The sequence below is a fragment of the Guillardia theta genome, assembly GCF_000315625.1.
Source record: "Guillardia theta CCMP2712 unplaced genomic scaffold GUITHscaffold_24, whole genome shotgun sequence".
NCBI lineage: Eukaryota > Cryptophyceae > Pyrenomonadales > Geminigeraceae > Guillardia > Guillardia theta.
Window position 1 is genome coordinate 358,806 of NW_005434650.1, and position 26,279 is coordinate 385,084.

The 26,279-nt window shown below is 45.6% G+C and overlaps 3 protein-coding genes across 3 annotated transcripts; 1 reads left to right on the forward strand and 2 right to left on the reverse strand.

The window, feature by feature from the left end:
• Positions 1–3,973: 3,973 nt before the first annotated feature.
• Positions 3,974–5,869, forward strand: GUITHDRAFT_106365 (hypothetical protein; the record flags this gene model as incomplete). Its single annotated transcript, XM_005834737.1, has 10 exons — positions 3,974–4,043; positions 4,092–4,112; positions 4,317–4,364; positions 4,410–4,874; positions 4,919–4,995; positions 5,055–5,079; positions 5,138–5,197; positions 5,245–5,441; positions 5,505–5,655; positions 5,829–5,869. The coding sequence occupies 10 exons, from the start codon at positions 3,974–3,976 to the stop codon at positions 5,867–5,869; spliced, it is 1,155 nt and encodes a 384-aa protein (XP_005834794.1).
• Positions 5,870–13,215: 7,346 nt separating this feature from the next.
• Positions 13,216–16,627, reverse strand: GUITHDRAFT_137194 (hypothetical protein; the record flags this gene model as incomplete). Its single annotated transcript, XM_005834738.1, has 20 exons — positions 13,216–13,305; positions 13,443–13,480; positions 13,538–13,572; positions 13,656–13,708; positions 13,761–13,802; positions 13,854–13,889; positions 13,936–13,989; positions 14,033–14,065; positions 14,112–14,174; positions 14,305–14,371; positions 14,448–14,467; positions 14,639–14,707; positions 14,778–14,834; positions 14,962–15,015; positions 15,149–15,209; positions 15,253–15,297; positions 15,434–15,570; positions 15,950–16,039; positions 16,109–16,216; positions 16,526–16,627. The coding sequence occupies 20 exons, from the start codon at positions 16,625–16,627 to the stop codon at positions 13,216–13,218; spliced, it is 1,254 nt and encodes a 417-aa protein (XP_005834795.1).
• A 2,247-nt stretch (positions 16,628–18,874) lies between these two features.
• On the reverse strand, positions 18,875–20,320 carry GUITHDRAFT_40423 (hypothetical protein; the record flags this gene model as incomplete). Its single annotated transcript, XM_005834739.1, has 1 exon — positions 18,875–20,320. A coding segment is annotated over one exon (1,446 nt), but the record flags the coding sequence as incomplete, so codon positions are not given.
• Between the last annotated feature and the right edge of the window lie 5,959 nt (positions 20,321–26,279).

Sequence of the window (26,279 nt, forward strand, 5' to 3'; positions counted from 1 at the left end):
CTGTGGATTTTCTTCACTAATACGAGGTTCTGGATTGTCGATTTCTACTGCTGGAATGTTGTCCTTTTTCAAATTGGAGACGAGAGATGAGTTTGGAAATTGTGCTGACTCTCAGTTGAACATTTCAGACATCGAACTGCTGATAGACAATCGCAAGATTGAGTTAATAGGGTTCAATCGTTCTTTTGCATCGCTGTGTCAGTACGATGCTTCATATGCTGTGAGTCGAAGTGGTGAATTTTCAACAAAGATCAGCCTGATTCTGGAGAATGGCTTATGGGCAACTTACTACATGGATCCAATTCTTGGAAGACCATTAAGGGTCGAATGGAACGAAAACGTCAACTTGAGCACAAGTATTTACAGCATGAATGATTTCAAGAGTGTTAGGTGGGAAGGACAGTTAAGATTGGAAAGCGATGCAAAGATTTTAACGTTGAGAAAGAATGCTGCATCTGTGTTGATACAGGGAAATGATGATTGTGCATCTGTCGTCATAGATCGTCAAGAAGCGATCGATCTTTGTCGAGATCAGAGGGGGATTTCGAACAGTCATGGTGAATATGAGTTCAGTGATAAAGCAAGTCAATTGTTTGAGATCGAGATACGATATCAATCACTGTCAAATGAAAAGATGAATTGTCAGCTGGGCTGGTCCACACTTAAGAGTGCTCCCGAGATCATTCCCAAAGGAGCCTTTCGAGGTGCAGTTGCTATTTTGAATTCCCTTCCAGTTACAGTCTTTCCATATCCTGAGCTATTTCCTGCACTCGTGACACATGGAGATGGAATAACGCTCGCAACTGCTGGATTTTCGTCTCAATTTTCACTCAGGTCTTTTGACCGGTTCGGCAACTTGATGAATGATACCAGGATGGTCATGCTTCTTCAGATGGCTGACGTGGCAGATTCGAAGCTAGTCTTCTTGGATCCAGTCGAAATTCCTTACTATGCGTTTAGAGTTGAAGATTCTGGTGACTACAATATGTATATTACCTCCTATCAATTGGGAAATTTGATTGCTACGTTCTACGAGCAAATAGATGGCATTTCAGTCGAAAGTGGTAATGTTATGCTAAATTCAGATACATGTTTATGGGCCATACAGGACATTCAAAGCCTCTTCCCTCTATGCGTCTCTTGCGATTTTCTGGTTGAGATAACTGGTTACCTGAGCTTTGATGTGGTCAAAGAAGGAGTTTTGCAAGCCCATCTTCCAACAGTCGATGATAGGATAAAGCTTTGGATAGATGGAGAAATTTTGATTGATCAGTGGAGTAGTCTCAGCAACCTGCAACTGTCTACTCCTTTCCTTCATTTTGCGAATAGATCCATACAGAGCTTTCGAGTTATGCAGAACCATCCGAATGTAACTGAAGGCCTTTTACAATTAAGATGGTATAATGCAAATCATAGTGGAGAATGCATCACCACAAATAGTATTCTTACGCCTTATCCAGCATCACCTAGCGAATTGATAGCAGTGCTGAAGGTCAATCCATCCATTGTATGCAGCACACTGTCCATCATGAGCGGACGGGGATTGAGTCTTGCAACGAAAGGAAGTTTTAGCACATTTGCGATAATCATGAAGGACGGTTTCAACAATTCCATTTCACCACAAGCTTACGACTTGATGTTGAATTCTTTGGGTCATAATTTGCATCCCACTTTCCTTGGGAGTCTTGATGAAGAGTCAAGATATGGGTTTTTGCCGCAAACCGTTGGGTTTGGAGCAAATGTTTCGTTCAATTACCTTACGAAGGGACTGCAGGCTACATACTACATTGATCAAAATCCTTCGTATGAACTAGCACAGCATAACTCATGTTTGCTGGATTCAAATCTGAATTGCAGGAATTTCAATTGCACACTCCTGCTGTCCGGATACCTGCAGTTTCCAAACGAAGGAACAATTACGATGTTGAGTCAAGCATCAGGTTATGAAAATAGTCTTGAACTTTTGATTAACCAAGTCGCTGTAGTGAAGCAATCAGCCTGTTACGGCATTTGCGATTCATCTGGAGATTTTTTGAGCTTAGGCTCAGAGCTGTATAAAGTTGAAGTGACGTACACGTTTAGAAACTCATCAGGAGCACTTCGTTTAGGTTGGAGAAATTTTGATCGCTATGGAGCTATGACTGAAAGTCGCCTAACATGTACCAATTTCTTCTTGGTCGAAGTAGATCAACCAATAATGACTAGCTTTGCTGTCTTTCCAGCATTGGAGGATTCTTTGGAATGTGATTCCCAAATTCATTTTCCCAGCATAGCTGATTCTGGTGTATCATTTCAAATTTATTTAAAATCGTACGGTGATTACTGCGACAACCTGTTCGCGAATCTTTCCCGTGCAGTCTTATTGCTACAAAACCTCGAGAACAATGTTTCGGGGGGTATACTAGTCACTCTTGTAAAATCAGAGAACGTTTCAATCTCAATTACAAGGAGTGGGCAGTACTCGACTTCTTTATTTCTGACGGTGCCAGGTGGACTTATCGCTTCTTATTTTGACAAGATGCTTTGTCATGAATATCCTTGCACACCAGTTTCAACATCATTAGAGCCTTCGCTGATGTTCTTGTGGAGCGATGAGAACCCAATCATTAAGAACGGGTCGTTCAGCACCAATTCTTATGCTTCTGTCCTTTTCAAAGGATATCTACTTCCAGAGTTTAGTGGCAGTTTGACATTGTTCTTGACCACCAGTCATGAGATCGAATCACGAAGATGTAATTGGTGTCACAATTCAGCTCAATTGTTTATTAATGACATACAAATTTTGAATTCTGACTGGGACTCGCAAGGTCCTGAGTTCACTGCAACCTTGAATGTTGTGGAGAATCAGTTTTACAAGTTGGAATTGTTTTACAGGCAGTACGTCGGAAATGGTACATTAAAACTTGAGTGGATGAGCGAAAATGTACCCAGAGGGCTGATTCCTTCATCTCGCTTGTACTTTCCCCATGAGTTCTCCAAATTCCGTTCGAAAATTTCAATTTTGCCAAGTAATTGCAACCTCCGTAATTCACTAGTCACATACACTTCAATTCTGACTGCAGGATTGACTGCAGACTTCACAGTATCTTGCTTTGATCAGTTTGGTAATCAAGCCTCAGCAAACTTTCCATTCCTTCTGAGTGATGTTGCTTATCAAGGAAACTCGATAAAGTCGTCAGTACTACTGAGCCCGAAAATCGGGACCAACACAGCTGTTGGTGGTTTAAATGTTTCCAAGGCGGGGCTATCGAATATATCGGGTTACCTTTTGCTTCCGGGGATTAGCGTTTTGACACAGAATTGCAATCATACGGACTCAGCGCTATGGACGAGTGGAGTGAATGCATCATTCGAAGACTTGTTTTTTCATACCTGCACGTTCCCATTCATTACAATATGGAGTGGGTATTTGCAATTCACGACGAGCGGAGTACATACGTTTAAGACGGATCTTGGGGTTGGATCAAGCGACCGAGTGAGGTTGTGGATAGATGAATCTCTCGTCATTGACCAATGGGCGAGTTTAAATGTGGTGAGTCCATCAACGGTTTGGAATGTCGAGGCCAATGGTACATACGTAGCATTTGTGCTGGAATATTTCGCATCAACCGATGCATTTAAAATGACGTTTTCATGGAAGTATAGTAATTTTGATTGGGAGATCGTGCCAACAGACTATCTGCTTCATGGAGAAATTTTACCTTTGGCTCCATTTTTGATCTTGGTTCTACCAGGGGTTGCATCGCAGAGGTCTATAGCTGTCGGAGACGGATTGACTTGCGCAACATCTGGCTTACAATCATTCTTCACAATACAGGCCCGTGATAGCTTTCTAAATGTTGCGACACTTGGCGATGACTCATTTTACATTCATTTCCAAGAGGATTTCAAACTTCTTCAAGTTCAAGTTTTTCAGATAAACGAATCTTCATCACAAGTCTCGTTTACTCTTGGTGGATTTGATGGGTTCTCCATGCTTGGGATTTACGTCGATGGCATTAGTCACATTTCTGGCAGTCCATGGGAAATTCGAGTGAAACCCGGTAATTCCTTGTTTTTTGCATGAACGAGGATTCTAACAGGTGATGCAGGTGTTCTGGACTTGATGTATAGTGAGATTGACCTTCTTACCACACTTACAGCGGGGATATATTCCCAGTTTTTACTTTCTGCAAAGGACAAATTCAATGTCACTACTTTAGAAACCAACCCTGCATTGCTAATAGCAAAATTCGATTTGAATGACGGAAGTGGGAGCTCATCTTTTATATCAACATTTCAAAATCTGAGTGCTGGACAATATGCGGCTTCCATAGGCTTCACCAGGAGTGGAAAGTATCTTGCATCTGTAGGAAAGCTGACAGGTTTGCATTTCCTATTCCTTGATAGATTCGTGATTTCATGCGCAGGGTCGGGTCTGTCTGCACATGTTTATTCAGGCTCAAATCATTTTCTGTCAGTGAAGGAGAGCATTTCACTTTCACTTGACGGACCGCCGATTGCTGAAGTTGAATGGAACAGTGCATTTGAGATAATTTGGAATGGTTTCATCATCCTTCCTTATGAAGGGAACGTCACCTTTCAATCCGTCCTCACCAACAACCAGGACAGAGTGGCAATTTGGATGGACAATCAAATCATCTTTGACCAATGGTCAAGCATCGACAAGTTGATTTCATCTTGGAATTTCTATTCCAACAGAATAGATTCTAGCCACCCAATCTCGGTCCGATTTTCGCATAGGTACGGCTATTGCAAGTTTGACATCAAGTGGTCGTGGTCTGGAGTAGATCTGTACTCCATTCCAGTCACTCAGCTTTTCAGTCAAATCTCACACATCCAAGGCTCTCCTTTCGATGTGGTCATAGTGCCAGGTAAGAACTACATGACAGGTCCGATTTCTGACATCTTGTCCAAGGCTTTCCAAGGGCAACTGCAACCTTCGGGAGTGGGTTGACTATTGCTGTCGTTGGGAATGTTGCGACTTTCATTGTGGTCTCTAAGGACGTCTATGGAAATCCAAGGGTGAACTCAAACGATTTGATTGTGGTCAGACTACTTCAGAATCGATCAGGAACGGTGAATTCAATTTACCCATCCCAATCCATTTCAAAGAACAATGAGCTGTATTTCGTAGATTACGTTGCTCTGACAAGTGCAGGAGTTCTTCAGTTGTATGCAAGCGTGTTTAGCCAAGGTACTTTTGCAATGAGATTGATCTGACTCAGACTGATTATCTCACAGTTGGCTTGTTTGCTACTTATTACGACCTGAATGACGATCCCAGCAAGGTGCAGATTTTGGAATCATTTTCCTCGAGCGCTGCAAAAGGCCTTGGAGATACCAACTCTACATTGAGAGTCAATATGCAAGGATTCCTCTTTAATCTTTCTTCTGGGGAATACGCCTTCAATGTAGGCCTAGGGCAGGACCATGAGCGTGTAAGGATATGGTTAGATGGTATGATACTCGTGAATGAGTGGGACAGCTTAACGGGCATTCAGACATCATCGTCCTATACCCTGAATTCAGACAAAAATATTGTCGAAGTCCAGGTAGAGTACAAGTACGATTTTGCAAGTACAGGATTACAGATCATGTGGATGGGTCCTGGTTTCGGAATGAAAGTCATGCAATCCATCTTCTTTGATGGCGGTGTGGTTGGAAGTCCGTTCGATCTTCACATTGTCACAAGCTCAACTTCAGCAAGCACAAATCTCTCACTAGTCTCTCAATTTGGATCAGCAAACTATAATCTTCTTCTAGATTTGATTCCAATTGCGCAATTAGATTCACCGGATGGCGAAGCACTCACTTATCAATTGCAGATCAGAGATGCTTTCGGAAATATCATATTTCCGAATTGTGAAAGTGGTGTTGAAACTTTCTGCTCTCTTCTACCGATCATGGTGAGCATGGAAAGTACCAATAATCACAAAGCATTGGGAACTAGATCCATTTTAAATGGGAACATTTTCTACTCTTTTGTCATTACTGTTTCAGGATTATACTCAATCAAACTTGAACATTTCAATTTCAATTCATTGCAGTTTGTGACCAAGACTTCTGGAAATAATCTCATTCTTGGTTCCTCTTTCGTTTCATCCATCTTAGATTCTCCTGCGCTGCTTGAGAAGTATCCACAGGTAAACACCCTGTCTGGCTTTATTGTTTCAAGAAATGCTGGCCTCATCAGATTTGGACTTCGAACAAGCACGAGAGCCCAGCTCTACATCGACAATGAACTAGTAATTGACTTCCCTGGATATTCTCAAGGAAACGAATCGTTCGGTCAAAAGTGGTTTCCATCCAACTTTCCTTTGTCCATGTTGTTGGTTCATCAAGTGACTTCTCAAGCTGATACTGATCTGAAACTTGTTTGGAGTTATGGCTTGTCACCATTTTCCAGCATACCAGTGTCAAGCATGTATTATCAAGCAAATCTCGCAAGAGCTTACAGGGAATCTGTCCTGATCTCACATTCCCTTTCTGATTTGGTTGGGTCTGTATTGTTTGGGGATGGAATGTCACTTGTTGTAGCGAATACAGAATCAAGATTTCATGTCTTAGCAAGAGATAGTTTCAAAAATACTCTTTGCAATTTCAACCTTGATTTGCATCTGTCTTTGAGTGTCGGCGGGATAGACGAGCATGAACTTCAACTTCTGCCTGTGAGTGATGGGACTTTTGATGTGTTTTATCCTGCTGCAATCTTATCTGGATCACAAAATCTAGTTTTGAGTCAAATGATAGAAAATTCCATAAGTAGCACCTTCTACGATATAGTGACATACAATCCTATTCTGACAGACAATCATATGAATCAATTGACGAACATTATCATGGAATCAACTTGGACAAGTCTTCGTACGATTGACTGGCTTCAGGCTTACATCATCAGGTGGCTTGGATTTGTAAGGCCATCTAAAGCAGATGATTACATCTTTTTCCTCAAGCTTCCCTCGGAACAAGACAGAGTCAAGCTCTGGATAGATTCACAGCTAAAAATTGACATGTGGAGCAGTCTAAGCAATTTAGAGCTTTCAGCAGATCATGCGTTTCAAACTGCAAATCAATACCGTAGTGTTCAAATTCTGCTCCGAAAAAACATCTCATCCAATGCAAACGGGACATTTCAATTGCGATGGTATTCTTTGACTTCATCACAGAATTCATCAATCATAATCTACTCCAGAAAAGAAGTGATAAATTCTTCTGTCCAAGTCCGAGAATCTTGGACACATTGCTGGTCTCAAAATCCTACGTCAATAGGAGGAAGCATCATTATCTGCAGGGGGAATGCGTTCAGAGTAGAACGGACTTACCTACTACAGTTTGAGCAAAGTTTGGAGCAACGTACGTTGCCATCACGACCGATCAATGGCACACATGTCTCTTTTTTGTTGCCTCCCTTCCTGCAACCTTTCGAGTATGTGCAGTTGATTGCACTTCATGATGAGACAGTCGTACAACCAGCAAACGAATGCCAGAATCTTTTACAATTTTCAGGTAATTTTGATTCTAGGATTTGAATTCTACTGACATTTGCCAAGGTGTTCTGTTGTCTATCAAACCTAAGAAGAGTTTGACAGGTGGTTTTGCATCTGTCACAGTGTATGGAATAGGTTTGCAAGCCTCTCCGATCATCCTTGAAATAGTCCGTGGCCCTTCCAGCAATAGTTCTTCCAATTATCTCCCTGTTGTGCAAGAGCGGTTCGATAATTCCCGTATTTCTTTTTCAGTGCCAGGACCGAAACAGGATCTGTTCTATTTTTCGAGCCTAACTGGAAATGGCTTATATGCTACCTTCTATCAATCAGCAGAATTAGTCCTCCCACGCTCGTCTCGCATCGTTCCTGACATCGATTTTTCATTTGCGTATCGCGAACCCCTTCCCGGCAGCTTAGAATATGGGGCATCAAGTATTAGATGGTCTGGTTTGTTGAGATCCGATGCTCCAGCTTTGTACACGATACAATTGTCAACATTGGACGTTGATGAACGAGTTAGGCTCTGGGTGGACAATGCTTTGCTGATTGACTCATGGGATAGTTTGACAAGCCAAGAGGAAACCGCTCTATTTCGATTTTCTTCGAACAAATATCATTATGATATTAAGGTAGAATATCAACAAACCAGTGGCAGCTTTGGGCTGAAGCTCTTGTGGAGTACAAATTCGCAAGTGCAAACAATTATCCCTCACGAGAACCTGTATCCACCTGGTGATTTCCACGAAGCTACAGTAAGTCTGGCCTCTGAAAGACAGGGAATCTTTGCGACATACTACAACCTAGATGGTCAAGAACCTCTTCATGCAGTTTGGTATCCTGAACCAGTTCTCGATATTTCACTCCAAAAACCTGGAATTGGTGTCATTCGATGGGAAGGATTCTTAAAGCCGTCATTTTCAGAGGTTTACACATTTACCGTAGCATTGAATGACGCGAGGGATCGAATAGAACTTTGGATAGATCAAGCGATTCTCCTTCGACAGTGGCAATCCTTAGACACAGCGGAACCTGAGGGAACCATTTTCTTTGATTCAGCTACTCGCGCCTATCAAATTGAGATATTCTACAAACCAGCACAAGACAAAAGCTTCTTTGAGTTGTATTGGAAATCGAATTCGCAGATGTACTCAAGAGTGGATAAACAATTCTACATCCCAAGCGTCCCTCAACTGTCTGACGACATGCAGCGACAAGTGGTAGGAAGTACCGACTTTACGTTTTCAGGTACATAGGATATTGCTTGATTTCTAAATCTTCCTTATGCTCTTTTTTCAGGAACTCCAAGTATCACCGCAGTGTCACCTCTCTTTGGGCCAACAACAGGTGGTATTCTGGTCACCGTATATGGATTGAATCTTGGTCCATCAAAGACGATGATCCAAGCTAGAGTCGGGGGTACAAGCGCCCTTATATCAGCGCAACCCACGCAAGAAGTCTGTAAGCTACGATTGCCATCTGGTGTTGGAAGAAATTTGGAGTTGTACCTCAATGTCGACGGGGTTGAAGGTTTTGCAAACCCTCTCTTGAAATTTTCATACTCTTTCCCAAACTTTCAGTCAACAGGAACAAGCACTTTCTGGCCTGGCAATCTTGAAAGCAATTTCCCCACCACTGGGTCGGTCAGTTTCACTTTGTCAGGCTCCGGATTTGGGACACAGGACTTCTCAAGCACCTCTCGGTTCGGTCATAGCGCTATTGAAGCTTCTAGGTGGACTTCAGATTCGACCATTGTTTCCTTGATTGCTGGAGGCGTTGGAGGAACAACGGAGGGGGTTATCACAGTGGCAAGGCAATGGAATACCAGGACATTTCTCTTCACCTTCGATCGTCCTTCTCTCTCTGCTTCGCTGCCTTTGAACAGAGCTTCGACGGGTTCGTCAATCTTGACGCTCTTTGGAGGAAATTTTTTCTCGAACAACATCTCACCGAAAATTCGATTATTCCCAACTGGGACAGAAAGCAGTTTTTGGATATCTGACTCAGCAATACGTGGTATTACCGCTGCAGCAGGGAGTTCTTCTAAGCAACAAATAGTAACAATTTTGATTCAGCACTCCACTATTTCGGAACAGTTTACCATGGACTTTCCCCGTGCCTCCAGTCCGAAAAGAGCAAATATTCCCTCAACCGGGTCATCTGCGATAACATTGCAAGGTATGAACATGCGAACTTCTTCTATGACAGCTTCTGTTTCATGTGGAATGTCAATATCTCAGGCAACCAGATGGCAATCGGATACAAGCTTGATCAGTCTTGGACCATGGCTCTCATTCAACTCGTTGCGTTTGAGTGTTACCTCTACCCAAAATGTTGGAACATCCACTTCTATGGTATCGCATGACAATTTTGCAGCAAGTGGGATTAGACCTACAAATGGAATTGGAACAGGAAGTTCTTACATCTCGATCTACGGATCTTCCCTTGTTGGGTTTGCGTTTACCGAATTTGCAAGGGTTGGTTACAGCGCTTGCGAAAGATCTAATTGGTTAAGCGCTACATCTATTCGTTGTTTCACATCGGCATCAATCTCTTTCTCGCAGAAAGTGATTGTAACAATGGGAGTCTCTGTGGGTTCGAAATCTAGTTCCCTGTCGTACATCATTCCGAGCCTACAACTCGTCTATCCGATCAACAATCCTCCAGAAGGCAAGATTCTTTGTACTGTCGAGGGCGAATTTTTTGGGATGTTTGACGATTCCCAGCAAGGCAGGCTAGGTGGTTCTTCCTGCGAGCGGTCCGTTTGGAAAGCAGACACATCACTATACTGCAAATCTCCCGCCGGAATCCAGGGTACTAGGCAAATAGTTGTTTCATCTGGGATCCAAGATGGTAGTAGAACTGAAATTTTCTCTTATGATATAGAGGGAATCACAAAGACCATTTCTGCGAACCTTGCTACCACTGGTTCTGTAAGATTCACAATTTTAGGATACAATTTTGGGTTTCAAGATTATACGCAACGAAAGCGGGTTGGATTTTCTGCAACGGAAATAACTGTGTGGACGTCAGACTCCTCGGTAGCTTCGTTGAGTCCAAGTGGAATTAAACGAAGTCATTCGTTGACTCTGACAGTAGGAGAGCAGATTCGAAGACTGACAAATACACGAATAGTCACTTATGATCAGCCCAGTGTCAGTACTATGAAAAGGGCAAATTTGCCCTCAACTTCGTCTATCCTCTTGACTGTTCTTGGTGCAAATCTAGCTAATGCAGCATACAGCACAAACGTACGACATGCAACAACAAGTTGCGAAGAGACTGTGTGGTTCTCAGACACATCCACAATAGGAAGAAATGCAGCAAATGCACAGTTCACAAGATTGATTCTGATGACAACAGGTAGCGAGGTTGGAACCACCACTCAAATTTGCAGCATAGATACTGTAATCATCACTACAAGCACAAAGATCAACACACCGTCCACTGGCGCGATAATAATGACTGTGGCAATAAGGATACAAACTACTTATGACATTTCCGAAAAACTAAGAATCCATCACACGGCAACCTCAGCAAGTCAATGGATTTCACAAACAAGCGTGAGGTGTCAGACAGCGGCGGGGGCAGGAGGGACGGGGCGGGTAGCGGTGACGGTAGGAGAGAGGGAGGGGAGCGGGACGGAGGCTTGGTCAGCAGACGCGGGGACGGGGAGCGGGGCGGGGCGAGGGAACGGGGCGGGGACCGGGAGCTGGAGCATGACGGTACAGGGCGGGGGGCTAGGGCTCGGGGACTACTCGGGAGAGGGGCGGGAGGGAGGCACGGGGTGCGAGGGGACAGAGTGGGAGTCGGAGACGAGCGTGAGGTGTCAGACAGCGGCGGGGGCAGGAGGGACGGGGCGGGTAGCGGTGACGGTAGGAGAGAGGGAGGGGAGCTTGACGGAGGCTTGGTCAGCAGACGCGGGGACGGGGAGCGGGACAGAGCGAGGGAACGGGGCGGGGACCGGGAGCTGGAGCATGACGTCATTTGGATCAGGTTTCGGCTTGTTTTCATCTTCTTTGGCCATTCGTGCTGGGTTTTCGTCATCGCTTTCATCGTTTTGGCTGAGCGATTCTTCTGTGCGATGTTTGACAAGTGTTGGTCAAGGGTCAAGTTTGTCTTTTTTGGTCTCATCTGCTGGTTTGTCACAGACGTTGTCTGATCTTATTTCATTTGACATTGCTGTTGTATCTTCCGGAGCTCCTTTGAATTCTCCTGCTGTTGGTGGTTCTGTGGGCACTGTGTTTGGTGGCATATTTCATTTTTCCAGCGCTACTCGTTACGGATCTACAGGATCCGAAAGAACTGTTTGGCTATCAGACTCTGCTTTAGTATCCGTGGCTGGGAGTGGTGTGGGTGGGAACCTCACAATTTATGCTACATGTTCCGTCCTTTGGGGCTCGCTATCAGAGAGTTTCACTTTTGATTCTCCCATTTCTGCCATCAAACCTTCGAACAGACCAGTGATTTCCTCTACAGGTTTCATCACTTCCGTCTTCGGAAAGGATTTCGGATCATATTCGGTATGCGCAGCTGCTAGCACCGGTAGTACGGTTTCAGAATCTACACTGTGGCTGTCAGATTCTGTCGTGCTGAGTCGATTAGCATCCGGTGTCGGGTCGTCGATTCTTGTTTCAGTGTCAGTCGAAAATCTAGTGGATAGCTTGAGCCAAGCCTTATCCTTTGACAATCCACGAATTCAAACTTTGCGAATGGCAGCGAATTCAACCATCCTAGCTGAGGCTTGGAATCTTGGAATCTATGATAGCTCCACAAAAATGCGCATTGGTCACACGTCCTGCAGACATACTAAGTGGATCTCAGATTCTTCGCTCTTATGTGGGCTACCGAACGAGCTCCCTGGGCAATTGAAGGTTGTCCTCACTTGTTCACAACAAGCTGGAACAAACCTAATATTCAGCTCAATTGCATGAATATGCTAGCACGAAAAAAGCCATTCGATGGCGATTAGGACTACGAATCTCAAGAGGAGGCTTAGAGTTAGTATTCCAATGCACCAATACGCTTTGTGCATGTTATTAAATCTTCTTCATGTGTATGTTGCCATGAAACATAATTAATGTTGGACTTAGTAGGAGCTGAATGCGCGTAACATGTAACATCACAGATATGACGATTCCTATGAAGCTCCTTGTGACGGGCGCATTCCCTTCCTGTGATCACACTTGAGTAAAATCTTCGATATCCGACTAACATCACTTGACCCTCAACTCTCGGTTGACCCGCAACCTACGTAATTCTCAAGTCAACATAGCTATATATTAATACCAGGCTGTTACATTCCCCATAAATTGTCATTCAAGCTTCCCAACTGCATTGAAACAGTCATGATCCACGCATTTCGAAAGACATACGAATGCCTGATCTTTGAGTTTGAGATTCTCAAGCGAAATGGAGTCAATCGTCTGTCTGCAGGCAGCATTTCAAAATAACTTGCAGGTCGAAAAAGCGGAAAATTACGCTTGCTCATCAGATTTCGCCTCAAATTCAAGCTTCAAGCAGGTAACTTCTGCAATTTGCCTCCTCAACGATGCTTCCCGCTGGTCAAATTTCATCAACTATGCAAAAGAAGATACTCATCTGAATCACCCGATTTTGTTCTTCTATCTCTTTTTCTCGCATTTCCAGTCTCTGTAGAAATGATGATTTTGTGGTAATCACAGTAGTGTTCTACCTCACGAAGTGCAGTGAATTCCCTCTCCCTTTGTCAGTAGTCAAGCAAGGATGATTGATGAAACAGAGCATAAGAAACGTACTTAGCTTGAAGTTGCTTGGTCATCCTTGTAAGCTCACCATGCTGCCCACAATCAATTCAACCACAGACAAAGGAACAACATACCACTTGGTTTTGTTCGACTGCCTTTGTCTCAGCCAAGTTCTTGGTTTGGATTGCATCACCAAAACGGAGTTTGCCTTGTTTCAGCACAAAAATACCTTGTAGTAATCCCTTGATTGGGTGATTGATTCAATATCTTAAACATGAAAATCAAACCCTATACAGATGAGGAGAGAAAACGAAGACGACCTACCATTCTTGAGAACCGACACGACGTCTCTATGCATTCTGATTGGAATATCAAAGTCGTCATCCCCAGCAATCATAGATAACATTTTGCAGTTAACAGGCAATTAAGAGGGAATGATTACCTCGTCAGGGATTCGATGGTCTCATCATGTCTGTTGTTCATCTCATCAATATTCTACAAACCATTTTTCATCTGCAAGATCCACAAGCAAAACCGAGGAAAGGACCTTTTGATTCGATGCTTTGATCCTGGAAATGTCATCTCGAAGCTACACCAGACCAGAATGCTTTAGCAAAAGCAGGATTCGGGTTTTTTTTACCTGCAATTTGATAGTTTCATTTTCTCTCATGGCCGTCTACTTTGGAATCAGAATTCAATTAAGTCTGTGAAGCATATAACACCTTCCAATCGACTTCAATAGTGTTCTTCAAAGTTTCGCAATTTATGATGAGATCCTGATAAAAAACTTACTGGCATCAAAATCGTTGTTATGTCTACCTGTTTTTCTTGTCGCTCTTTCTCCAACATTTGCTGATCAAAATAATTCATTGAAGAAACATGGGAGGGCTGTTGATACCGTAGTGAAGCTCAACTTCTCTTGAATTGCTGACAACTCATCACATTTGGCATCCAAATCACACTGCACTGAGTCATAACACGAAAAAGACATGCTCCAACTCGCCTGGATGTGTTTAACTTTTGATCGCAACAGATCAACTTCTTTCTCTGGGTTATCTAAGAAGCTGCACCCGAATTGAGACAGTTCTCACCATATTTCCTTGCATTCCTGACATTTTCTTGGTGTATCTCATTATCTTTTTCCCAGCGAATTTGACCCTGCCTGATACCATAACATTAAAAAATGGATTTAGATCATTTCTCATACTTCAATTCGACTTCAATCTCGCTGCACCTTGCTTCTGATTCCAGCAGCTGCAAACAGATAATCTGATCACATGACACCCCGTCAACCAACAAAAGTCAAAACTTTTTCATTAGCTCTGCTGAGGCGCCGGTGCAATGCATCATTCTCTTCAGTGAGATTCTATCCAAAATGCTCAAAATTCAGACATTCAGAGCCCTGAGAGCTTTTAGGGATCGCACTTGGACTGTCTCGTGCACGTTTCGTCTGGCGCCAACAGCTTCTTTGAAATAAGATTCCTTGAGTTCTCCCTTCGAAAAACATGAGTTATTTGAGGACCAATGTTCAACCCCCTGCGTGCCCTGTATAAGAGAAAAGTACCTCCGCTTCTAACTCTCTTCGAAGTTTCTTGTTTTCGAGGATCAATCGATCTGATTGCTAAGATGTTGCAAGCAGAATGATGTCAAAAGCAATAATAACAACATCAGAAACTCTCAGACCCTCTGCATGTCCTCCAGCGAATTCTGAGAATAGTTAAACAGTTCACAATATGATGTTGTTTCACCTGCAGTCTCTCGATCTCTTTGGAATGAAATGACGTCAACATGCTGAGTCGCCCCTGCAGCACATGAGCTTGATTGCTATCATTCTTGATGCTTCTACTTCAGAAAGCGGCGATCTGATTTCGATTCTTTCCGCTGTGATCAAAAAGTATTATTCTGTTTCGTTTCTTTAAAACTGAATGAATCTACCGGGAGAAGTGCTTCTGTTGGAATTCGAAGAATGGAAACTCGAGTGAATCTTCCAGCACAACTTGTTTGTCAATGCACAGCCACAGGGTTTGAAGGAACCTCACGTTTTTGACTCTTCATTGCTGACATTGGTGGTGTAGTCATGGGGGCTATGTACCAGTCAAGTCATAGGAAAGCATGGACCGATGGGAGACCTCGTTGAAAACTTCCCAAGGACTCTCAGGATTCTTTCAGCCTCCTGCAGGACACACTCAGCGGATGATGTCTCCAGCCATCTTCTTGTACCTCCACTGAGCTCTCCATGCTCCCTCCTCGCCGCATTTCTTCTGTGTTTGACCCAAGGCCCTCGTCCCCTCGCAGTCTGCCCGCAGCTGAGGCAGACCAGGAGGCAGACCGTGCTTGGAGTCAGACCCACTGGAGACCTGAGTCCAACGGTGCCCGAGTCAGTATGACCAGCCCGACGCCGGACTCATCGATCAGTTCGATATATGTCGAAAGACGTTTGTTCAGAAAATGATCAGAAAACTCGTTTTCAAGTCCTCACATAGAAGTTTCTTTCTCTGCCCTTGGATGTTCAGCGCAGCAGTGATGTCACGAAATCGAGTTTTGAGTAAAGCCGCCCTGAGCGGAAACCGCTACTTGAACCACACGAGCGGCTGCACGCACGACGAGGAGGGGAACAAGGATCATGTGAGACAGCAGCAGCGCAGGCCGCTCCTGCGAGGAGACAGCAAGACCCATGCGAGCTCGATATCAAATGCTTTAGTCAATGAGCCTGATGGTTTCGTGAGGCGGACTCACTAGGTATATTGCGTAGGGCCGAGTGTGGTGCAATGCCTGGTCAAGGAGAGGAGAAGCGACGGAGGGCTTGGGGTGCTCGTGCATGCGAGGCTGGGACAACCAGTGGAGCTTCATCTCACTTGCTGTCTCCATCTCATGGCTCGAAGACTTCAACTTCACCTGTATCAGGAGACTCTGGGTCTTCCCAGTCATGCCCGCAAACCCAACTTTGTTCCGGATTTCAAGGGGATCACGAATCATCAAATCAATCTTCGTCAGCCATGACACCTGCAGGGAAATCAGATGACGCGAAGAGATGTCCCGAGCTCATGGATTCGCTAAAACAAGGTTTATACTTCGCTCAACAGAAGTTGAACAGCCTAGAACGCAAACATTCTTTGTTGAAATTCGATGTAAACGACGTCTGCAAAGATTTTTCAATGAATACAGCTCGGATCAAAGTTTTGAATTCACGAGTAAATGCAGCTTATCGCGAGGAAGAGAAAAAATGGAATCGTTGCTTAGCAAATGCTGTAAAGAGAGCTGACGATTTCCAAATCAAAAACAAAGAATTGCACGAAACAATCCAAGACTTACAATTACGATTATCTCTGAAGGAAGACGAGTATAAAGAAGTGGTTTCAGAACGGGAGGTTCTACGAAAGAGCCTTCGAAGTTTGCAAAGGGAGCAAATGGCATCGAACGACCAAACTAACAGGGTGAGACGGCACTCACTTTCGATTGTTGAGAACATGAACTTGGCCAAGGGGCTTATCCTTGACGTCGGTATTTTCATTCAAGAAGACATGAAAGCATGTATTCATGAGTTGAATGATCTTGTCGAGGATTTCAAGAAAGAAGGTGTGGATACTAGCATGCCGTTAGTCAAGAGCATGTCTAACACAAGCAGCGAGAAAGAATCAGATCTTGACATATCTCATGAAATACAAAGAACGCATCAAGTATGCATTTACATCACGGACATCAAAGGGGATATGCAAAGGTTCAGGAGGACAATTGCTGCCTCGATGTATGTGAATTTTATGGACAAGGAACAAATGGAGCTGACTATTGACGAGGGCGCACAATTAGTGTATGGTGGGAATGCTTTTCATTCAGAATCAAAGAGTCTTGAATTTGTGAAATGCATCCTATCAATCAAGCAACGATATCCACAACAAGTTCACTTGCTCCTCGGACACGATGACCTGAAGCTTCTGAAAAATCAACTTGTTCACAGCGACGAGCGATATTTTCTCTTGCACGATTACTTGAAGTTTGCAGACGTTGGTTATCGTTTTGGAGAAACATTGTTTCTGAATTGCAAAGTCACTTCCAAGATTGCTGGAATTGTTCCAGGTCACCATGTGAATAGTTTGGGTCCACATGAGTGGATCAAGGAATTGAATTCGTGGGTGAACAATGAAATATCGGAGGTCTTTGAACAACATAAATCAGTCGTGAGCAGGGGTTCAATAGTTGAACGACTCTCGTCCTTCTTATATACAGAGGGTTCTACACATGAGATGCTTCGTATTCCTCGATCGACGCAAATATACTTTGTTCAGGGTGGTATTACAACGCTCATTGGAGTCAGCCCGGTTAATATTCATTTTCCATGGGCTCCTGATCAAAGCTTGCTCTGTGGTATCTTTGCGCCTAATTTACACTGGGGAAATTCGAGATTTGCAATCAGGTTGGAATGGAATGGTTTGCCCACATTACTCGGAACAACACCTGACGAGAAGGAATTCGCTTTCGAAATCGATGTAGAGGGAAATTCCATCGGTGCAGGTGACTACCACGGGAAACAATTGCCTGACGGGAGATGCATCTTTGCGTCAGAGAGGGACAGAGAGGGTCAGAGACGATTTCTGGTCACCACGATACCATCGGAGGAAGATCTTTTGCGGAATCAGCTGCCAAAGACTGATACAATCGAGGCAGAGCTCCTGAATCTATTGTCTGACCCACGACTAGCTGAGGAGCGATCAGCTGAATGGACCGATAAGAATACTCTTAGTGAAATGCAGCAAGACGTACGGTCTTCGCTGAATTCTGCCCACACTGAAATGTTTGGTAGGAATCGAATAGATTACCAGAAGAAAGTACGATCATTCCGTCGCAAGAATTCCAGAAACAACTTAAAGCCAAAAATGATCAGGTGAACCAAAACCCAAGTTATTTTGCTGGACTCACCGCTACCTGATACTTTGACAGATCGAATTATTGGCCCGGCAACTTGAAGAAATCATGCTCAAGCTTTAAAATGGCAATCTAAAGAAATATTCTTTTCCTTGCAACATTTTGTGTTTATTCAATTCTCATCGAATCACTTTTGGATATCACCACTCCAACCTGCAATGAATAAGAGCTCTAATCAGTGATGTTCGCAAATCGTTGCTTCTGCCTTTGACGAAACATGTCACTTCCCTGCACCAGAAGTGAGGTTGACTATGTATTCAAACATCCAACCAACCTGAGATTCATCTCTCTTCCCTTCGTCTCCATCATGCCCCCTGTTACGTTTGCTTCCTCCGCTTGAACGAGGAACAGGCTGACTTCCTGGGATAAGACTGACATGAAATTTAGTAACATAAACCAGCTAAAGAGAACAATCAGCACTCACTTTCCTGGCGCTACCGACATTGTCTGAGGAGGCTTGTAAAACTGGGGAGGAACGATCAACTGATGAATAAGCGACAGAATCTCATCTGGATTGGGAGAAACAGGAAAGGGGCCGGATGGAAGCTGATTGAGAAGCTCCTGAACAGCAAGGGGGATTGGAGGCAAGGGAACTGATGGCCGTTTGTGATCCATGGAGCTCGACTTGCTTGGTTTGTCTGAAGATCCACCTTTTTCTTTGGCATTGGAATCAGGATCTCCTTTCCCACTTGATCCTGAACCCTTCGACTTTTGTGAAGACAAAGTAGCTGAGTCTTGAGTCTGAATTCCCAAAAGATCTCTTTCGATAGAGCTACACGGCCAAAGGTTCGAAAAGCGAAACCTGCACGCAAGCTGCGCAAGACTTTGGCTGCCTTGTCTCTCTGGATAAATCATAGCCCGTCTCTGCTCCAACTTGTGTATCGCTGACAAGTCGCCTCGAGAATACTCAAAATCCACGAAGCGGTCCCATATCAAAAGCGCTTGCTGGCGATCAAGACTGTTCTCATCGGCAAGCACTTTCTCAAAAACAACCCTTGTATTGTTGTCGTCATTGAAAGAAGCCAAGAAATCCAAATACTGCAACACAAATTCAACTTCGCATGAATAGTGTTTGAGTCCCATTTCAAAAATATTCCGAGCGACCTGAGCATCCTTGTTCGAGTAGTACTCTCTAAGTGCTGCATCGCAGTACACATGCCAGCTACATCCCTGCGCACTCTTGCGTGCCTTCTTGAAGATGGTGCGAGCTGCCTGAACACTTTCCGACCGTCGAGCAAATCTCATGTAGTGAATAAAAACCAGCGGGGAAGGTTGCAATTCACACAAGTTTTCATATACATTTTTAGCCTCTGTAATGTTGCCACGCATTTCATGTTTTTCTGCCAAAGCGAAATGAAGCAACAAACTGTTCGGAATCATCAAAATCCCCTTCTCCAACGTTTTTATTTCTCCACTCAAGTCTCCGATCTCTCCATGCCAGTTTCCCGCTTCGTACCAGATTTCTGGATATAGAGGTAAATACGACAAACACTGATTGAAGGTGAACGCAACTCGTTTCCTGAGGTCTTCCGAAGGCATCTTCTGAGGATTCGAACGCTCAAAAGAGATAAGCTCTTGCCAGGCTTTGAGATTTTGTTTCTCCTTATTTTCGCCTGTGTACGGACCAGGAAACTGAGGATTCTGAACTGCATCCCTCAGCTTCTTCCTCTCCTTGTATGCCACTCTTGCTGCTTTATGCTTGGGTTCGAGATCACGAATAATTTGCTCCGCCATCTGCAAATTGTTTGGATCCAATGTCTTTTCCCACTGTTCATATTCCGTCCATAACTTGTCCACAGAATGCATCGGTACTTGCAAACATCGATGGTATGCTCTTCGAAGCTGATTCATCCGTTGAGTATTTTCATATTGGTTCGACACCTTACAGCTGCGTAAGAATGCGATGTACTCGCTCCATAATGAGTTCGATGAAATATCTTGGCCGACAGCGTCAACGGCTCTTTCAAATGCCTTTAGAACTTCAGAATTGTCTTTGGTCGACTGCATGGTGACCGATGTAAAATGAGTAAGGTACGATCGCCAGAGGTCCACATGAGGACAGTGTGGAAGACCACGTTTCAGTACTTCTATCGCTTTCTTTTTGTCATTGTCAGCCACATACTGGTTTGCATAAGCAAGCCAATGCCTACCAGAAGTTGGAAAGACCTCAAGCAGTCTTTCGTAAATCTCTACGAACAAATGCTTCATTGCTCCGCTTTGCACTTCACTCACTAAGACCTTCCAAGCTTCAATGTCATATTTGTTTCTTTGAACCTTCGAGTTCGCGTCCTTCGCCCTCTGCGTGTATTGATCGAGTGACGGTGCTGGAGCAGCTTGCGGTTCAAAACGACCATTTCCCAGGAGTCCAATCATTTGACTATTCTCTGCTTCATTCTCTCTCTTGACCTTGACATCTGCTTCAGGCTTTGCTACTGCTGATTCAACTGATGGATTTCCAGGTTTTGTTTTCGGAGCTTGATTGTCACTGGTTTGGTTGGAATCTTGCTCCTTTTGATCCGGTTGTTTCTGTGTTTCGTTTTCCAAAGTATTCCCCTCGCTGATTTTTTCATCCGCAGTCGTATTAACAGATTCTTGTGTAGAGGAAGTCTCATCTGCTGGTTCGGGAGCCTGCGAGGAGAGAGCGGCTAGCACATCTTGCGCCTCAGCAACTGATGGAACCTGCTGTGACTCGACGGGCACATCTTCGGATTTGACTTCCTGCTTATCACTTCCGTGATTCGGCTCTGTACATCTTAATGATCAGAACCAACTGGCACTACATGAACAACAAGATCGCACCTGGCACATTTTCATCTTCCACCGTCACTTCGATTTCTTCGTCATGTTGCTCGGCGTGGTCATCGTTCTCCATGTCAGGAACGTTTGGCCTATCACGAAGTGAAAGAAGTCAGAGACTAGACCGATACCTTCTTGACTGTTTCAAATCACAAACATTGCTCTTGCATCAACGTTTTCTTCAAGTATCAGCTCAATCCTAGACCTGCTGCATGTAGCTCTCCTGCATGCGTGCTCTTTCTCCTCTACTCCCTTCTCCCTTTCCTCTATCCCCCTTTTCTATCTCTCATCTCCCTGAACATGGTTCTGAGATATCTGTCCTCTACCCCTTCCTGTGTCTTCCTCTCCTGCGTCCCCCTGTTCTTCTCCTCTCTGCCATCCTCTTCTCCCTGCATTTTCTCACGCAATCACCATTACCCCACCCTACCCTTACCCAGATTTTCATCCAACGTGGCTTTACTACCCCTCATAGGACCTGTCCGAGTACCTCTGGAAAACAGTAATTGTTGACCCCACCCCGACAAATTCTTGTAACGGTTATACCACATGACGGTTATGGTTCTAGTGACCAACCCTCGAAGAACAGAGCGCTTCAGATGAAAGAGGGGGTGGTACTCGAAATGAGTCAAGCAGGGGTGTTAGATGGGTAAAAGTAGGGGTAGACGAAGGTGTGGAGGATAAGGCTATGGTTTGTGGCACATCAGAGCACATGGGAGATGGGAGGAAGGAGGAAGAGATATGTCAATTAGAGAGAACAAGCATGGCATGAACATGTATCCTGATGACTGCTAGAACATTCAGATGGGTCCAAACCCAAATGTTCGACATGAAGCTTGCGAATGCAACCAGTCAATCTGCGCTCTCTTCATGATTCGGATTACTTGATCACTGCAAGTAGCACTACCATGTTATTTTCAGTAGGCGTAGGGTCATGAGCTTTCTTCCAAACTTGTTTACAAGAGCAAACTCATTGGGCCAAGCGAGCCAGTCAAAGAGTCGGCCTTCCGTCCGGAAGGCATGGGATGAAATCGATGACTCCTCCGACGATGAAGATGAAATTCGCGTCGGACAACAACACACAATCGATGTGCTTAAAAAGGATAGGATTACTGATTCAAGACGACGAAAAAATATATCGTCAGCGTATGGTATGTCTCTTCACTGTCTCGTGCCTTTTTGATTATTCTCTTCTGAGTATGCTTCAGGTTCTGGTTCACCTTTTCAGGATTTTGAAACACCAATGTCTTCACTTCAAAGCAAAATCGTGCAGCAACCTCTTCAATCAGATAAATGGCAAGCAGAATCCAATTTTTTTGATGAAGACTACAGCAAAATACTCGTAACATTGCGGAAGTATGAAAGAGATCTGGAATGTCAAGAGATAGGATCCTGTAGAGATTTTCTTCAGAAAACTGATCGATACTTAGACGGTTCTTCGAAAGCTGACAAAGCTTTAATGAAGGCACGCGTTTTGGTTTGCAGCAGTAGGCTTCTTTTGGACAAAAATCTCGAAAGTGCAATCCAGAAGGGGAATGAAGCAATATACCAGATCCTCAATTTATCAAATATGGAATTTGATTCAGATTTATGTCATTCATTGGAATTGTTAATGGGTGGATTGCAGAACCATATCAATCATTCACAGGACCCAGATGAAAGGCTTTCGATTCTGAGCAATTTCGTGAAAGGTTATCTGGCTTTGCGGAATAAAAATGTCTTCGAGGCCTTGGATTACATCCAAAGAGCGAAAGATCTTTCTCGAATTGTAACGAATGGAAAAGTCATGGAAACCCAGTTGACAAACTTTGCGATTTCGCTGAGGAACAATTACAAATCAGTCAATTCAAGGTCACTGGTGCCAGAACATCGTTTGAGGAAAAACGTGTCTGAGCATCCTGATCTCACATCTATCAATATTGGAACAAACAAAAATGATTCAAAAGTCAAAAGGAATACATTCGACCAAAAGTTTGATATCTCCGATGATTCTGATGAAGATGTCACAGTCCAGCAGAACTCTTCGCTGATCACACGAACGAGTTCTTTGATTTTAGATGGTTCCAAGTCAGCCAAAAAGGTGAAAGAAAAGGCGTTACCGTCTCTTTTAGAGAATAACCATCAGAAAGCAGTCAAAAGATCATACATGAATCCAACAAATACGGTGATATCTAGAACTTCTAGTGAATCGCACGAGGGTTCATTCCGAACTGGGTCGCCTTTTTCACTCCAATTTGGGTTGGGTTCTCGAAAGACAAATATTTTCCGACATATTGATGGATCCGTAAAGGAATCAAGCGCGACACTCATTCAGAACTGTTTTCGAATGTGGAGATCTCGCAAAAAAGTGACTCAATTACGGCATTTTCACCAAGCTCGGTATTTGACATCATCGGATTTGACATTAAGATTCAATTCAACGATTGTTCATAGGCATTCAAACATGCAAGATATACAACAAAAGGTCTATGCCTCTACTGTCATCATAACGAAATTGAAACGATCTCTCCTGCAGAGGTCTTGGATTGACAAGTATAGCTCACGTCATCTTTTGCTTTCAATGTTGCAGAGAAATAATCCTCGAATGCGGTATTTGCAATTGTTAGCAGTTGCAAAACTTGAAGGCTCAATCAAAGCTCATTTGACATATCGTCGCTATCCAATTCAAGCATTTCTGATGCTCAGACAGGTGACAAGTCGGAAAATTCTGCGTTGTAAATACATTACAACGATATCGCAACATAGAGTCGTTCAAAGCTTTGCCAGAAGGAGCATTGAAAGCCGAAGATTTGCACAGATGATTGTAGGATTTACAAAGATATATTTTTCAGTATTTGCGAAGGGACTTCGGAAACAGTTTCTGGAGAACTATGAAATAATCGTGGTACAGGCTCGGTGCAGACAACGACTACAAGAACTTGAATGGAAGCATTTTCTGCAGCAAGCCAAATTAAATCATATTCAAACTCTACAAGCTAGACTGAGAACCACTTCTCTGCAAACTCAATACCAGAGGCAAAGGAAAAGCTCGATCTTAAAGGCGACAGGCCGGAGGGCTCTAGCGCGAGGACGGTACGCCCGGGAGGTAACGAGGCAGCTGGTCACGGCTTGGCTGAGGAGGACAGAGGCCAGGAAGAGGTATGCAGAGACCAAGAGTCAGTGCAGGAGGCTACAGGCGTACATGAGGAGGGCGTTGTACAGGAGGGCCCAAGCAGAGAGGAGGTCAGCAGCAGAGAGGCTGCAGGCGTACATCAGGCAGCAGGCGAGGAGGTCACGAGGCACGAAGCAGCTGGCAGCCGCAAGGGCCGAGCGGGCATGTCAAGTGCTGCAAGCTGCGGGCCGGCGGCGAAGGGTCCGCGAGAACTACCAACGGGCAGTAGGGAGCATGCTTCTGCAAGCCACGAGCCGGCGGGCTCTAGCGCGAGGACGGTACGCCCGGGAGGTAACGAGGCAGCTGGTAACGGCTTGGCTGAGGAGGACAGAGGCCAGGAAGAGGTATGCAGAGACCAAGAGTCAGTGCAGGAGGCTACAGGCGTACATGAGGAGGGCGTTGTACAGGAGGGCCCAAGCAGAGAGGAGGTCAGCAGCAGAGAGGCTGCAGGCGTACATCAGGCAGCAGGCGAGGAGGTCACGAGGCACGAAGCAGCTGGCAGCCGCAAGGGCCGAGCGGGCATGTCAAGTGCTGCAAGCTGCGGGCCGGCGGCGAAGGGTCCGCGAGAACTACCAACGGGCAGTAGGGAGCATGCTTCTGCAAGCCACGAGCCGGCGGGCTCTAGCGCGAGGACGGTACGCCCGGGAGGTAACGAGGCAGCTGGTAACGGCTTGGCTGAGGAGGACAGAGGCCAGGAAGAGGTATGCAGAGACCAAGAGTCAGTGCAGGAGGCTACAGGCGTACATGAGGAGGGCGTTGTACAGGAGGGCCCAAGCAGAGAGGAGGTCAGCAGCAGAGAGGCTGCAGGCGTACATCAGGCAGCAGGCGAGGAGGTCACGAGGCACGAAGCAGCTGGCAGCCGCAAGGGCCGAGCGGGCATGTCAAGTGCTGCAAGCTGCGGGCCGGCGGCGAAGGGTCCGCGAGAACTACCAACGGGCAGTAGGGAGCATGCTTCTGCAAGCCACGAGCCGGCGGGCTCTAGCGCGAGGACGGTACGCCCGGGAGGTAACGAGGCAGCTGATCACGGCTTGGCTGAGGAGGACAGAGGCCAGGAAGAGGTATGCAGAGACCAAGAGTCAGTGCAGGAGGCTACAGGCGTACATGAGGAGGGCGTTGTACAGGAGGGCCCAAGCAGAGAGGAGGTCAGCAGCAGAGAGGCTGCAGGCGTACATCAGGCAGCAGGCGAGGAGGTCACGAGGCACGAAGCAGCTGGCAGCCGCAAGGGCCGAGCGGGCATGTCAAGTGCTGCAAGCTGCGGGCCGGCGGCGAAGGGTCCGCGAGAACTACCAACGGGCAGTAGGGAGCATGCTTCTGCAAGCCACGAGCCGGCGGGCTCTAGCGCGAGGACGGTACGCCCGGGAGGTAACGAGGCAGCTGGTAACGGCTTGGCTGAGGAGGACAGAGGCCAGGAAGAGGTATGCAGAGACCAAGAGTCAGTGCAGGAGGCTACAGGCGTACATGAGGAGGGCGTTGTACAGGAGGGCCCAAGCAGAGAGGAGGTCAGCAGCAGAGAGGCTGCAGGCGTACATCAGGCAGCAGGCGAGGAGGTCACGAGGCACGAAGCAGCTGGCAGCCGCAAGGGCCGAGCGGGCATGTCAAGTGCTGCAAGCTGCGGGCCGGCGGCGAAGGGTCCGCGAGAACTACCAACGGGCAGTAGGGAGCATGCTTCTGCAAGCCACGAGCCGGCGGGCTCTAGCGCGAGGACGGTACGCCCGGGAGGTAACGAGGCAGCTGATCACGGCTTGGCTGAGGAGGACAGAGGCCAGGAAGAGGTATGCAGAGACCAAGAGTCAGTGCAGGAGGCTACAGGCGTACATGAGGAGGGCGTTGTACAGGAGGGCCCAAGCAGAGAGGAGGTCAGCAGCAGAGGAGGCTGCCGGCATACATCCGGCCGGAGCGAGGAGGTCACGAGGCACGAAGTCACCTGGCAGCCGCCCGGACAACCGGGCATGTCAAGTGCTGCAAGCTGGGGGCCGGCCGTTAACGGTTCACGATAACTACCTATCGTGCACGTTGCTAATGCTTCTGCCTCTTCCCAGCCGGCGGGCTCTAGCGCGGGACATGTGCTGCGGGAGGTAACGAGGCAGCTGATCACGGGTTTCCTGAGGAGGACAGAGGCCAGGAAGAGGTATGCAGAGACCAAGAGTCAGTGCAGGAGGCTACAGGCGTACATGAGGAGGGCGTTGTACAGGAGGGCCCAAG